Raw genomic sequence first — 14,597 nt, forward strand, 5'->3', positions numbered from 1 at the left:
TGTTTGCTCCCACCTCCCCACAGACTTGCAGCCTCAGAGCAGCAACAAGGCCAGAAGTAAAAGCCCCGCTCTCTGTTGCTCATCCCGTCTTGCCTCTCTCTCTCCCTGTCCCTCCATCCCCTCTCCATGCCTGCACGCCCGGTGCGGCAGCTCGAGCAGGGGGAGTCCCGCGCCGCCTGTGCCAGGGCACCCCGCTGCCTCGCCCTGCATCCCATTCCCCTTTTCCTCCCCAAAGAGCGGGGAAAGCGATGCCTGCAGCAGCCCGGCGAAGGCCCCAGGCCTCTGCGCTCCTCGTGCTGTCTGCGGGCTGACATCACCCACCCGAGGGGGCGGTGAGGCGGCGGCGGGAGGGCAGCGTGCAGGCGAAGCAGATGGCGAAGGCAGGTTTTCATCGGGCTCGTCTGGTGCGAGAGACAATGGAGCGTCTCTCGGAGCTTTGATTAAACAAGAAGTTTTATTCTCCTGGACAGCTGGCGGGCAGAGCCTTGCAGCCCCCCTCCCCGCGCGGAGCGCGTGCCCCCGGCAGCTGCAAGCTCCTCGCACGCATGCAGCGGGCAGGGGCCCCCCGGCGCCGCGCTGGCACGTGCGCGGCCCCCAGCCCATCCCCTCCGCCCCTTGCCCGGGCCAGCTGGGCATCGCCCGCCGGGCCACCGCCGGCTCCCAGCTGTGGGCGCGCGGCCTCCTGGCACGCTCCACCCGCCGGCGGGCTGCGGCCATACGGCCTTCCTGCGCCGTGGCCAGCTCCGGCGGGTTCTCCCTTGAGGGCTTGTGGCATCTCGGAAGGGAAAATCTCCGGGCCAGGCCGGCGGGGATTTTCCAGGCCTCGTCGCTGGGAAGGAGGCTGGGATCGGGGTGCCAGCACGGAACGGGGGACGTAGCTTCCCCTCCCCAGGCCGTCGGCCCGCGGCACGCTCCGCTGCTGCCGCGTCCTGCCGTGCGCGGGGCGGCGGCGGCGGCGGCCGGGCCTCAGTTTCCCCGCGCGGCGCGGGGCCCCGCCGGGCTCCCCCTGCCGGCGGCCGCGGTCCCGGCGGCGGCGGGCGAGGCGGGGCGGGGCGGGGCGGGGCGAGGCGGGCCCGGCCCCGCATTCCTGGCATAGCTGGGCCCGGCCCGGCCCCCGGCTGCCGGCGCGGCGCGCAGTGCCGACGGCCGCGCTCCCCGGGCAGCACCGTCGCCGCGCTGCTCCCCGCGATGCTGCGGTAGGTGCCGCCCGCCCCGGCCCCGGCCCCGGCCCCGGCCCCGGCCCCGGCGGGAGGGGGAGCGGGAGCGGGAGCGGGAGCGGGCGCCTCGCCCCTGCCCCTGCCCCGGGCCGCGCTGCTCGGCGCCGCCGCCGAGGCCCCCCGGAGCCCCCGCCCGCGCGTCTCGGCGGCGGGAGGCGTGGGGGTTCGCCGCCCCCTGCGCGGTCCGCGCTGCCGCGGCGGAGCCCCGTCCCCGGGCGCCCCTCGCTGGGCGCCGGAGGGCGCCGGGCGCTGCCGCCGGCGGGGCGACCTCCTTCCCCCGCGCCTGCCGGGGCCGGGCGGCCTGGCGCTGCCCGCTGGTGCAGCCCGCGGGCTGCGATGAGAGGGTCCGTGCTCAGCCGCCGGCCCCGCCGAGGCTCTGTCCGCTCAGCCAGCGCCCTGGTACACGGGCGCCTGCCAGTGCGCCCAAGCGGCATTCCTGGAAAACAAATCCCTCGGGGACGGTGCCTTAAGAAGCTCTTGCTGTTTCCTGCCCGGGCCGGTTCCTGATGTCCCTTCTCTCCCCTCGCAGGTGCCTCAGCGTGGCCAGCTGCTGCTAGATCAGGGGGCATCTTTCTGCGGTGGACGTGGAGGTTGCTGACTGAGCAGGCAGAGATGAGGACAGCAGAGGATTCAACCGGGACCGTTCTGCACCGTCTCATCCAGGAGCAGCTGAGATACGGAAACCTCACGGAGAACCGCACGCTGCTGGCTATCCAGCAGCAAGCCCTGCGCGGAGGGGGCAGCACCGGCAGCCCCCGCTCGTCTCTCGAAAGTCTTACCCAAGAAGAAAGCCAAATGGTGCAGCAGTCCACGCGGCAGGAGCCCCAGGGCCAGGAGCATCACTCCGACCATGTCTACTTGGAAAACAGCCTGTATCGGCTTTACCAGCCCCAGCACAAGGGCGAGGAGCTTCCGACGTACGAGGAGGCCAAGGCTCACTCCCAGTACTATGCCTCGCAGCGGGGCGGGCAGCAGCCCGGCGCAGCCTGCCAGGGCACCCACGGCGAAAGCGGGCAGCGCAGGGCCGAGAGCGGCGGCAGGCGCCCCGACGACGCGCTGAAGGACCTGAAGCACGGCCATGTGAGGTCGCTGAGCGAACGCCTCATGCAGATGTCCCTGGAGAGGAACGGGGCCAAGGCGCAGAACCACATGAGCTCTTCCCACAGCTACCCCCAGCTTTCCAGGCACTACCAGCTCTCTGCCCTCAGAGGCCAGCACTCTGAGGGGACGGAGCCACGGGGACCTCCTCCAGAGTATCCCTACATCCTCGCTTCCCAGGACACCTCCGTCGCTTACCTGGCAGATCCCAGACCCTGCTCTCAGGAAGGTCCTGCATTTCAGCACCCCGACGTCAGGTAACTTACAGCCCCTGGCACAGGTGATGTGCTCTTCTGGGGGTGCAGCGTGCTCGTGAGGTGACTCCCAGCCCAGTGTCCTGTCTGTTCTGATGCCCCTAGCACGTGGATAAGCCGGGGTTTGTGGAGCACAGAGATCCTAGGCTGGGGTGGCACCCAGTCGTGCACCCAGCGCGGGATGCGGTCCGAGCACCTCAGAGAGCGATGGGAGCTTTGGGTGCTCTGTGGCTCACCACTCCCTGCAGGAGAGGGCTGCGCCAAGCGGGCACATGGGGTGTGGGACAACCTCAGCACCACTGCTGACCCGCTCGTTCTCACAGCGCCGGATTCGGATTAGCTCGAGACCCCTACGCCAGGTTTTGTGGGGACGCTGGGAGCCATGGTGCCCCTGTTGCTCACCTGTGGGGCACCATCTGTACCTGCTGACCACACCAGTCCTCTCCTCTCCCCATTTAAGCACCAAGGCCACACTTTTCCCTGGTGTAGCCAAACTGGAGGTCAATTTTTCCAGTTGGCAGCAAAAATTCAACTGCCTCCACAGACCCTTCCCCCTCCTAATGCTCTGGATGGAATTTTGGGTTAATTTAGGAGCTGGAACCAGACCAGGAAATGGCTAAATTTGGAACAGGCATGGGCCAGGGTGGAAGGAAAATGCACTCACCACTCCATGGAAACCTGTCCTTGTGGTCCCAAACCGGGGGGAGTCTGTGGGCTGATGACAGAGCAAATAACCCTGGCACAAAGGGAGCTGGCGTGCTGTCCAAGGGAGACAGATTAGCACTGGATTGACTTGCTCTCCGTGCCACAGGGGAGCTCTAGGAAAGCTGATGAAGGCCTCTCTTTCTGCTGGACGGAGTTGTGGGCTGGTGAGGTTTGTTAGTGGAGTGGATGAGAAGCACAGGGCAGTTTTCCTTTCTTTTAGCAGCTTGACACTGCTGGCAAAGCCTGGCTCTGCCGGCCGCAGGTTCTCTCTAACAGGCCCATGGGAAGATCTGCTAGGGCAGCTCTGGGAAGCACAGAACATCAGGTCTTCACCCGGCATTTGGGATGGCTTGCTTCTTCTACTGTGTAAAATGAGGGAAAGAGGAGAGTTGCAGGTTGCTGCCACACTGGGGGAAGGTGGAAGCGTGCACCACAGTTTCTGCCTCGCTGACCTAGTGAGACCGAAAGATGATAGCATCTCTGGCAGGAAACGTTCTCTTTCCAGGGGAACAAAGAGGGGAAGGGGAGCTGCAAGGAAGATGTATTTATTCTTTCTTGCTCCTATATCATTCCACAGGAATGCGGGCCCTTGGCGGCCAGCCGTCGGCGGAGCCCGGCCGGGATCCCGTGCCGTGCTGGCTCCGGCAGGGCGGCCGCGCGGCATTCTGGGGATTCCAGGCTGCCGCTGGGATGTCGAGGAACTCGGAGCAGTTGCTCCAGCGCAGGCTGTGGTGGGGAGGGTGGTGGGAGAGCCAGGCCGGCCTTGCTCACCACATTCAAGATATAAGAAGGATGTATTAATAGTCTCTTGGTGAGCTCTTTTAGCAAAGAGCCACCTCAGGAGCCTTGCTTTGTCCTCCCAGGGAATGACAAGAAAAAGGGATAGTGCTGTATGCTTTCAAGATGCATCCTTCTGCTGAATTTTCCCAGATGCCTCTATTACTGGTGTTCCCAGCAGTGGGGTGGGCCCGAGATTCCATCCAGACCTAGGACTGTCATCCTCAAGTTTTGAAGTGACCAAGGCACTTAAAATCCCAGTTTCAGAAATGCTCTCAGCACTCAAAGCTCAAGGGGTCCCCGCACAAGGTGTCACTGCAGAAGTAGATTTGCTTCACATTTGGAGGTGTTAGGGCAAGGTGCAGCACTGGCCTTCTGGGATCCACCTTTACAAAGCAAATGCTTCCCAGCTCTGTCTGAAAAGCATGTTAGAAACCTCTGAGAGCCTCCCTCCTCCTTTCAGATGACCCAGGTATGATCGGAAGGGTCCCAGCACCTGGTTTGTCCTCAGATGTGTAAGCACAGACCAGCGTCTGCCACCCTGGCAAGACACAGCGTGGCCTACAGGAATTGCCGAGGCTCCCCGTTGCTTTGCTCTTCCACATGGGTCAGCCTGAGGCTGAAAACACTGGGGTCCCTTGGAGGTCTGCGGGTTTGTAGCAGGCTCCTAAGAGCAGCGAGGTGGCTGGCGGGCTCCCCTGGCTCCGTGCCCAGCCGCGGTTTGGTGGAGCTGACCAACGTGCTTCAGCCTTGCAAGGCCTCTGAGCGTCCTGCTTCTTCCTCTCCCTCAGGGTGATGCAGACTCACGTCCCTCAAGCTTTCCTGCCACAGCAGAGTCCCCTATGTCACAGCCCACTGGGCTCGCTCACCCCAGCCGGGATGGAGGCCTTGATGACAGCCCAGGCGGCCTCTGCCAGCACCCGCTTGGCCCAGGTGGAGACCGTCCTGAGAGACAACGAAAAGCTGCTGCGGGAGAACGAGAAGCTCCAGAGGGAAAGTGATAAGCTACGGCAGGAGCTGGAGGGCTATGCTGAGAAAGCGAGCCGGATCCAGAAGGTAAACGAGCAGATGCAGCAGCGGCAGGGGCTGTTTGCCGGCGCAGGGGCTCAGCACGGAGCCCGTGGGCTGGCTTGGAGCATCTGGTGGGGTGGGAGCACCAGGCGCTGCACGTTTGTGCTGCATCTCGCCTTTCATCTGGGGAAGCTCTGAGAGGAGGCGAAGGCACTTTCACGTTGGAGAGCAGGCTGCAGTAACCTGGCCCGGCTGGCAGTCGTTCAGGATAGGCTCAGTGCAAGAGCGTCATCGTTTGCTGCTAACGCTGAATGAGGAGTTCCCCAGAAAAGCTGGTGTCCCTGCAGGGACATTGCCTGGAGGGAATTTAAGGAATTGGGGCACGTACGTTGTATGTCAGGCTTGTTGGGCATGGGCTGTCTTGACGCAGACAGCGTTTCACACATCTAGCAGGGCCAGGAGCATTCTGCTCTTCACCCGGGGCTTTCCTGTCAAGGCTCATCCTTCTCAGAGGGGGGAAGCAGGGCTGCACGACCTTGCGCCCAGCTCACCGCAAGCCCTGGGCAGATCGAGGTTGCCTTGCCCACCGCAAGCGCCTTTCTGTGGGCCTTGAGGCCTCGCTGGGTTAGAGCGGGCTTCTTCCCGTGGCCTGCGCCGAGAGCGGCCTTGCTCTGTTGAGGAGCATGCCCGCCTAAGACGAGGCCCTGGCTTTGTCTCCGGGTTTCAGGAAGGCTTGTGCGCTTGCTTGCTTCTTGCCTGGAGGAGGATCAAACAGCTGTTACGAAAATTCACCCCCTTTCATTTTTTAATCTCTCCCCCTCCGTCCGGTGACTGTTTTTCCCCCCCTCCCCGCCCCTCTAAACAGCTGTGATTCAACGGCACACAACAGGTCCTCAGCTGAGCTGCTGTGAAGTTTGGGGGGAAAAAGAGCCCATTCTCTGGCTCTGGTAACAGTTGGGCCCTCTCCCTCTGCCTGTCCCTCCCGCCCCAGGCCTGCGCCCGGCCGCCACAGAAAGTCCTTTGTGCGGATGCACACAAGGGGAGGCCTGTTCCCTGCCGCTCGCATGGAACAAATGGGCCATTGGAGGCCTCCTGGCAAGGAGCGAGGCTGTGCCATGGAGGCTGGAGCATGTGCCAGCCCTGGGGGGGCCAACGGTGGCACGGGAGAGCCAAAGCCCACCAGCCAGGAGCGTGGACGGGAGCGTGGCTACGGTGTGATAGAGGGACGCGCGTGATGGACTCGGGCAGCATGAGGGAGAAAACTCTCCCTGAGCCTGCAAGGTTACAGGCAGGAAGACTTGAGTTTTCCCTCGTGGCCAGCAGCTTGTTGCTAAGGTTGGGCTGTAGCAGGAGTTTCTAGCAGCCCCGGTGGGGGCGTGGAGTGCTGTGATCCCTGCTGCTGGGAGCCCCGTGGATAAGTGCAGTTATTTTGGCAAAAATGCACCCGTACCGGTTGGGCTGGTCTGGCTTGAGCGGTGTTGGTGTGCGCCCTGGCCAAGCACAGCCTTGCGGGTCAGGCCAGGGGCACCCTGCTGGGATGACAGCCCGTGGCTCTCCATGCAGAGAGCTCGCCTTCCCTTCCAGCCCCACCACTGGGCTGGGTCCCGGGATTCTCCTGGGACCCCTCTCTGACCCACCTGTGCACCACCACAGGCGGGTGAGCGCTCTGGCTAGAGCTAGCCTTGGAGTGGCTTCCCCAGGTTTGATGGAGCAGGGATGGAGTAGACGCTGGCTCAAACCAGGCCCCAGTTCTCCAAGGACCATGATTTGGTTTAAAATAAAAGGCAGGTACCAAATGGAGGGGCAGGGGAAGATGAATGAGTTTTAGAAGATATGAAACAATCTGGAGATGGCTCTGCCAGCTCAGGTTCACGTAAGGTGAAGGGACAGGGTTTGGAGGTGCTTTATTGACAGACACTTAATAATTATGGGCAAAGCTTGGGCCAGGCAAGTGCAAGCAGGTTTCCCTCACGCACACTAGATTTCTGCTGCCCTGCATCTCTGCCATGACCTGCTAAGTTACTGCCGTCCCTGTCCCCGGTGTGGGCAAGAGGCTGGTTTCTGGTGTGGGATGCGAGCTCAGGTCTGTGGAGGTGAAAGACAAGATTACTGACCTCTGGGGTCCTGTGGATTTGCAAGGCTCCTTTGGCAGCTCAGGTCAAGTTGAGAAATCGGGGTGATCTTTAGCCAACATCTCCCATTCTTTTCCTCATTCCAAGAATATCTAACCTCAGTCTGTCATTTCCTGCTCCCTCAGCTGGAAACAGAGATTCAGCGCATTTCGGAGGATTATGAAAACCTCATGAAGGCCTCTTCCAAGCGGGAAGCATTGGAGAAAGCCATGAGGAGCAAGAGAGATGGGGAGATGCGTCGGCTCCAGGATTTCAACCGGGACCTGAAAGGTGAGGGGCTGTGGGCAGTGCCAGGCAGGGGGAGCATCTCTCAACTCTGCTGTTTATAGGGAGTGAGGATGATGACTATAATTGCACTGTGATTTGGATTGGGGTGGTGTAGCTCCCTCCACATGCCAGGCAAATGCCTGCCCTTCTTCAGGAGGTCTGTCCTTGCCCAGTGAGAGCATCTGGGTGTGTGGGGCCAGGTCACCTCTGTCCCTCTCCTCCATGTGAGCCCTCAGCCAGGACAGTTTGATACCTCCATCTGGCTGGAGACACTTCTCTGCTCCTCTATCCCAGTGGGTGCTCTCTGTCCCTTGGCATTTCCCCAACACTTCTGTTTTGAGCTAGTTTTATTAGGCTAGGTATTTTCACTGGGAGCCAGGCTGCTCCCAGTTAATTCAATTGAACTTATATTTAAACATAATTGATTTTAATTGCATTTGGACCAGAACGGTTGGAATCTGCAAACAAACAGCTGGCCAGCAAGACCCAGGAAAACCAGGAGAATAATCAAGGCACAGTGGCGAAACTCCTCGCACAAAGTAAGTCCCCTGCTGACCACTCAACACTGGTAAAGCGTGAGGATGGAGCTGCCTGCTCATCTCTGCCTTGATCCCCATCTCTCGTGCCCCATGGCACATTTGTGCTGCATTTCTTTGAGGCAGATAAGAGTGAACAGGCCTGTTCCTGTGGCGGTGGGGTGAGGTACAGTCCCTTTAAGCTTGAGGAGGAGGCGGATCCCGGGTGGAAGCTTTTGCCATTCCCCGGGGAGAATTAAGCTGTTCTTGGCACTGGACGCGAGCCATTAATCCCGGCCCGGCGGTGTGACCTGCATTCTCTGCATTCCAGCCACCGCTCTGGCTCTTCCAGCACGAAGTCCGCACTCCCTCCCCTCTGCAGCCCAGCCCTCGTGTTACTCCTTTTCCTTACACCTTGCGACTACATGGCGTTGGGCTTTTAAGGGAAAAATATATCTAAATCCTTCTCTTTGTTTCTGGCCAAGGCTGGGAACACGTCTGACAGTCTCTCCTGTCTGTTCCCATCTAGCCACTGTTGATTTAGTTTGGGGGCCAGCTTAGGCACGTTTTTCAGCGGAAAGGCCCAGCGTTAGTGTTCTCTGCAAGGAATCGCATTCCCTTCCCTAAGGTGGCTAGACGCAATCAGGACAGCTTTTTTCCCTCACATACAAAAGGCTCGAGTCAAAGGTTAGACTAAAATATGCCAAACCAGGGATCTTCCTGTTGTATGTCTCCATGTTTCTGGGAGGCCATCTGGCCCTGACCTGGCTTGTCTGCTGGGGGAGAGATAGCCACATCGAGCAGGCAGGCTGGGCCATAGGCACAGCCCGTTTATGGGAGCAAAATGCCTTGGAAATGCAGGGTGCTGCTCCTGTGGGTAGGAGAGGAGCAGTTGGAGCTTGCTGCTGAGTAACAGCTGCCTCGCGTGCCCTGCTCTGCTGTGCCAGCTTCCACTGCTCCTTGCAGAGAGCTGCCCATCAGTACGTTCCAGGCAGGAAAAGCAAGGCCCAGCCAGGCAGCACAGCTTCCCGGAGTGGGGCATAGGTGTGATAGCCCCTGGCCTGCTCTTGCCACTGGTCTCACCCTGTGCTCCCAGAAACATCAGCCTGGGGGGACAAGGAAAGCAGAGATGGAGCTTGACAGCTTTGGCCTTAGGTCTCAGCTCCCACAGTGAGCTCGCTCTGTGTTTCAATGCAGTGAGGAGGGGATTTTCAGAGCTTCTGTCCTTCGTCAGCCTTCGGGCTGCCTGGGCAGGGGCCCAGGAGAGCTGTGCGCTGGGGCCTGGCCTGGGCTGCTTGGCTAACACGAAGGGTGCCTTTTGCAGGCTACGAGCACCAACAGGAGAAGGAGAAGCTGGAGCGGGAAGTCTCTCTGCTGCGCAGTGCTAACGAGGACCAGCGGCGGCGGGCAGAGCTGTTGGAGCAGGCGCTGGGCAGTGCCCAGGCCCGGGCGGCCAAGGCCGAGGCTGAGCTCCGGAAGAAGCGGGCATACGTGGAGAAGGTGGAAAGGTTGCAGGCGGCGCTGGGCCAGCTCCAGGCCGCCTGCGAGAAGCGGGAGCAGCTGGAGCTGCGGCTCCGCACTCGCCTGGAGCAGGAGCTGAAGATGCTGCGGGCTCAGCAGGTGAGGGGTCCGCTGGCGATGTTGCACGTTGGGTGGCAGAGAGGCTGGGGCACTAGGTGCCAGGCAGTGTCTCCTCCTGGCACCATCTCACCCTCTCTGGGGGTTTTCTTTGCTGATGCAGAGGCAGGCAGGTGCCCCAGGTGGGGGGCCATCAGAGATGAATGCCCATACGCTCTCTGAGCAGCTGAGGGAGAAGGAGGAGAAGATCCTTGCTCTGGAGGCCGACATGACCAAGTGGGAGCAGAAGTACCTAGAGGAGTGTACCATGCGGCAGTTTGCCATGGACGCTGCAGCCACCGCGGCCGCCCAGCGGGACACGACGCTCATCAGCCACTCCCCGCGGCACTCCCCCAACAGCAGCTTCAACGAGGACCTCCTCTTGGCCAACCACAAGCACCAGGAGATGGAGAACAGGTAGTGTTACCTCATGTGGCACGTTTTCCAACAAGCTACTCTTTGATCTGGCTGGGTAGCACTATCACTGAGTGTCTCCAATGTGGCTTCTCTGTGGCTAGCCAACAGCCAGACCAGCTGGGCCTGATCAGACTTTGTCCAAAGGAGGCTTTATCATCCTTCCCTCTGCCCCAGCCAGTAAAGTCCTGCACCGAAACCCCTGTAGCCCCCCATCCTGTCTCTCTCTCAACTTCTACCTCTTGACCTCTCCAGGTTAAAAGCCCTGCACGCCCAAATACTGGAGAAGGATGCCGTCATCAAAGTGCTGCAGCAGCGCTCACGGAAGGACCCCAGCAAAGCTCTCCAAGGCTCCCTACGGCCAGCCAAGTCCGTGCCATCCATCTTTGCAGCCTCTGGGACTCAAAGCTGGCAGGGTGCTAGCCTGAGCGACCGGCTGGCAGAGGGTACCTCCCGAGGAAGTGCAGGTAAATGGAGGTTTCTGCGTGCTCCTTGCCTCTACTCTGTGGTAAAGAGTTGCCTGGAAGTTTCCCTTGCCCTCTGTATTTTTGGGAGTGACTCTCTGGCATTCAAGAGATCTGGGGTGTTTCCTGATGGCTGTGGGATTTGTCCACTAAGCTGTGTGACTGTAGATCATGGAGACCCATCACAAAACACAAGGGCCCCATGGAAGAGCTGAACACCTAAGCTCTAACAGCATCTCCTCTGTCTTCCTCCAGCAGGCAAAGCCCCAGCAGAAGAACCAGCAGCTCTGCCCACCTCTGGTCCTCTGCCCTTTCACTCCAAGCATGGCAGCAAGGATGGCAGCACGCAGACAGACAGCCTGGCTGAGAGCAGCAGCCAGGGCGAGGGGCCTGAGTGCCCAGCCAGCTCGCTGGGTGAGTCCCGCTAGCCTCTTTCTGCTGTCCCTCCCGCGACCAACGAGGGGCTCTGTGATGGGGTCCAAAACGACCGGCAGGGCCCCTGTGGGGCTGGGCACAGAGGAAACCTGCAGATGTTCCCCACTCTGCTCCGAGCACCTTGCATAGCTTAGCTGTGAGCAAGGAACTGGTTCCTCTGTGCCAGCCACCAGGGCTTGGCCTCCCACGGCTGTGACTAATGGGAGGTGTACTGTGGGGTGTGATGCTGCCGGCATTAGAGGGGCAGAGTGGAGTCGCTGGCTGAGAAGGAGCATGGAAAAGTGGAGGGGAAAAGACAGGAGGAAGGACAGCAAGCCTGGGTTTTCCTCTGCTGTCACTTGCAGCTTTGATCTGAGGCTGTATATCTGTGCCAAAGCACTCCTGCTTGGCTAACATGCTCTCCAATGTACCATCCAAAAAGAAAATCACAGGGTCAGTACCAGTCTTTGACCTCCTCTAGCCTTCTGGCCAAGTGAGAGAGGGGCCAGGGTCTCTCCCTTTGCAGCCTGGCTAGTGCAAGCGAGCAGAAGCCAGCCCAAAGCTGGGGGCCTGGGCTCCAGCACATGGGCTTAGGGCTCTGGGAGAGACAGCTGCTGGGAGAACTTCAGTGGGATTTAGAAAAGCATCAGTGATTTTAATGCATTTTAAAAGGCCCAACTCAAAATGGTCTGTTTGAGCTTCCGAAATCACATGTCACTTTTTAAGGTATGAATTCTATAGAGCTCTTTGCTCCTCCAGGGCTCTCATAGTTTCACCTTGTTTCCTTGCAGAGAGCTTGGCTGCTGCCAGAGCCCTTGACCTGTCTGACATGGTGGAGATCCTGATTTAAGGACAGGCAGTTCTGGCCACCCAGGGCAGACATGTCATCCTCTCCAACCTCACAGACTGTTGTATGGTCAGAGAAGCCCTTCAGTTACCAGGTGCCTGGCTGGGACTTGTTCTCCATAGCAGCAAATTCCTGGATGGTGGAATCTGAGGGAAGAAGGGTTTGCAGGGAGTATGCCACAGTCTGCGGGGTGGGGGACCAGGCCGTGCCTCCAACCCTCCACGCGTCCTGCTGTGGTCAGAGCTGTGCTTGGTCCCTGCCCATGCTCTCCTACAAGAAAACAGTGCTGTGCAGCCAGGGAAGGCCTGCTCTACCATCTCGCGGTCACCGACACAGAGCCAGCCAAAGTGAAGAGGTTACAGAGCTGTCCTCTGCTTCCAAGCTGTGACCTGGAGGACAGCAGCATCTTTTGTGGGCCAGCTGGTTTTGACAGATGGCCCCAGCAGCCCTGGTGCCACAGATCTGTGCCACCAGGCTTGGGGAGCGGGGCTTGCTGCTGGGATGGCCAGAGTCACCACTTGGCATCCCGTCGTCGCCCCATGCATGGACGTGCCTCCCCTCCTGCCAGAGGGACTGGAGCTGCACAGGACAAGGGGCGCTCTGGAGCGCTCAAGACCCTGGAGGTGTTTGTGTGTGGAAGCTGTACAGTGACGAGGGCTTGCAGCCCAGGAGACCTGATCCCCCTGTAAATACATCCGTGTTTTGTAGAACAGGAGCAAACGTATTTATCATTTCAATTTCTTTCCCTTCCTCCTTTGCTGATCATGAGGTATCTTTCCTTCCCCCTCACTTGTCAGATCCTTTATGTTCTCCAGCCCAGATCCCGTCTCTGGATCTCTGCCTTCAGTGTCCCCCAAAATGTTTCCTTCAGGGTGCTTTTCCATGGTTCCTCTGACTGGAATTTCCCTTCTGTCTAAATAGTAGCCATGAGCCAATCTCTGTGCGAGTATGGATACGGCTCTGCTCCTGAGCTACTCTTCGCAGGGGCAGAGCTAGGAGAGATCCGCAGCCAGTCTCCATTGACTGAACTCCATCCAGATCCATGTGGCCAAGTTGAGCAGTTCCAGGGCCAGCAGTTGAAAGCCTTTATTTGCCGGCATCATAACTCTGGGTTTCTAGTGCAGCTGCAGGAGGGAGAGGGATTTGGGAAGGAGCTTTCAGAAGAGTCCTAGGTATGTTTCAATTGACAGGTTTTTCTTTGTAAAGGGAGGGAATGGGATAGTGGTTGTGCAAAAAAAAAAAAAAAAAAAAAAAAGAATGAAAGGTGGAGGAGAAGTCTAATTGAAAATGGAGGTGAAATGCTCTTGAAATGAAACAAGAATGTCTGATTTTGCTGGGGTGGGATGTGTTGCCCTTTTCTGGATCTGCACCAAGCTATGCCTGGTCTCTTCTCACTGGGAATCCTCATACCTCCCTTGTCTACTGGCAGCTGGCTTCTGGCAGTAGCCAACTTTGATTTTAGTGAGAGTTTCTCAGTCCTCTGAACTCGGATACTTTCCAGCCTTGGCCTTCATATATTTTTTTTTCTTTCTTCTTTAAACATCTATGCATTTGCTGGACAACTGCATTTTTTATTTTCTCTCCCAGACACGTAAAAAATGCGTTCGGTTCTCGTGCATTGTTTACAAAGTGGAAAACAAAAAAAATATGAAAGAGGAAAAAAACAACTTAATATATTTTATATTAATATTGGTATTTCTTTTTAAGTATTTTTTCGTGCTGTGAACTTTTTTTTCTGCCAAAGACAATGAGTTCTTGTTTGTGCATTTTAAGTTATCTTAAGTATTTAAACGTAAACCTGGCTGTTTCGTTATGCCGCCCTATACCGAGATTGCTGTAGCATTCCACTTGGTATAACAATATTTTAATAAAAAAAAAACAAATATTGACCTAAAGGTGCTCTTTTCCCACGCGACACTGCACAAGCAAGTGAGATGGGGCAAGACAACGGCTTGGCTCATTGGAAAAGGCTGCTGCACTGGGGACCTGCTCGGTGTCCAGTGATGTGGGGCTTGGCTCTTGCTTCACTGCCTGGCTGCTCCTAGCGTGCCACGAAAGTCTTGCAGGCAAACACCTGCTTGGAGATACGGTCTCTTCAAGGCAGGGTGGTGGCTGGCCAAGGCCTCTAAAGAGGGGGTTGGAGATGGAGATGGAGTTGGGCAATGGTGATAAACCTTGAAGGGGGAAGAGCTTCCCAAGGCAACACTGCAAGGTGCCAACAGCCAGGGCCAATCTCTGTACATTGCTTTTCTCCCCGTGCTGCAGGAGCTGGGCAGCGTGAACTGCCTCATGCAGTAGCAGTGGTCCAGGAGAGGAAATCCACTAGCTGAAATGCACTCCCAGGGCTGGGAGCTGCAGACTTGTGTCTCCCCACCTCTCTTCTTGGGCTGAGTTTTTCAGCATAGCAAGGTGCCCCCTTCCTGCTGCAGCAAAAGGGGCTCTGGACTCTTCAGAGCCTTGATCTGAGGCTCAGCTGTGTGGTACGGGTGATAAAAACGCAAAGGCACCTCTGTGTCCTCCAGCATTCCTTTAGGAGGAAGCCACCTTGATGAGGGAAGGATAGGGTTGTCCAGAAACGTGACATACATAGTTTCCTATAGTGTCTGGCCCTCTCATACTTGCTGGCCCCTGCGCTGAGGCTGGAAAGGGCTGTCAGCGCTCTAGTGGATATTGACCCTGTCCTCGTTTTACTGTGAGGGGGTAGGTTGGGCCTCTTTGCTCCAGGGCACACCGTGTGTAGCAGCTGTATCTCCAAAGGGCTGAAGTCAAAGGTACAGGTCGAGGACTGCCAAGTTGGCTGCTGAGGATGCAAATGTGCAAACCTTGCAATACTACATCACGGTCCTCCACCCCAGAACTGCTCCT

The 14,597-nt window shown here is 58.4% G+C and overlaps 1 protein-coding gene across 1 annotated transcript; it reads left to right on the plus strand.

Moving 5' to 3' along the window:
- The first annotated feature begins 1,070 nt into the window (after positions 1-1,070).
- On the plus strand, positions 1,071-13,621 carry AMOTL2 (angiomotin like 2). Its single transcript, XM_064517150.1, has 10 exons — positions 1,071-1,196; positions 1,747-2,572; positions 4,843-5,107; positions 7,320-7,464; positions 7,908-8,000; positions 9,301-9,596; positions 9,718-10,010; positions 10,263-10,474; positions 10,727-10,885; positions 11,677-13,621. Exons 2-10 carry the CDS (start codon positions 1,830-1,832, stop codon positions 11,733-11,735), a joined length of 2,265 nt encoding a protein of 754 aa, XP_064373220.1. The 5' UTR covers positions 1,071-1,196; positions 1,747-1,829; the 3' UTR covers positions 11,736-13,621.
- Positions 13,622-14,597: the final 976 nt, after the last annotated feature.

Source organism: Dromaius novaehollandiae, chromosome 9 (genome assembly GCF_036370855.1).
Source record: "Dromaius novaehollandiae isolate bDroNov1 chromosome 9, bDroNov1.hap1, whole genome shotgun sequence".
Classification (NCBI taxonomy): Eukaryota; Metazoa; Chordata; class Aves; order Casuariiformes; family Dromaiidae; genus Dromaius; species Dromaius novaehollandiae.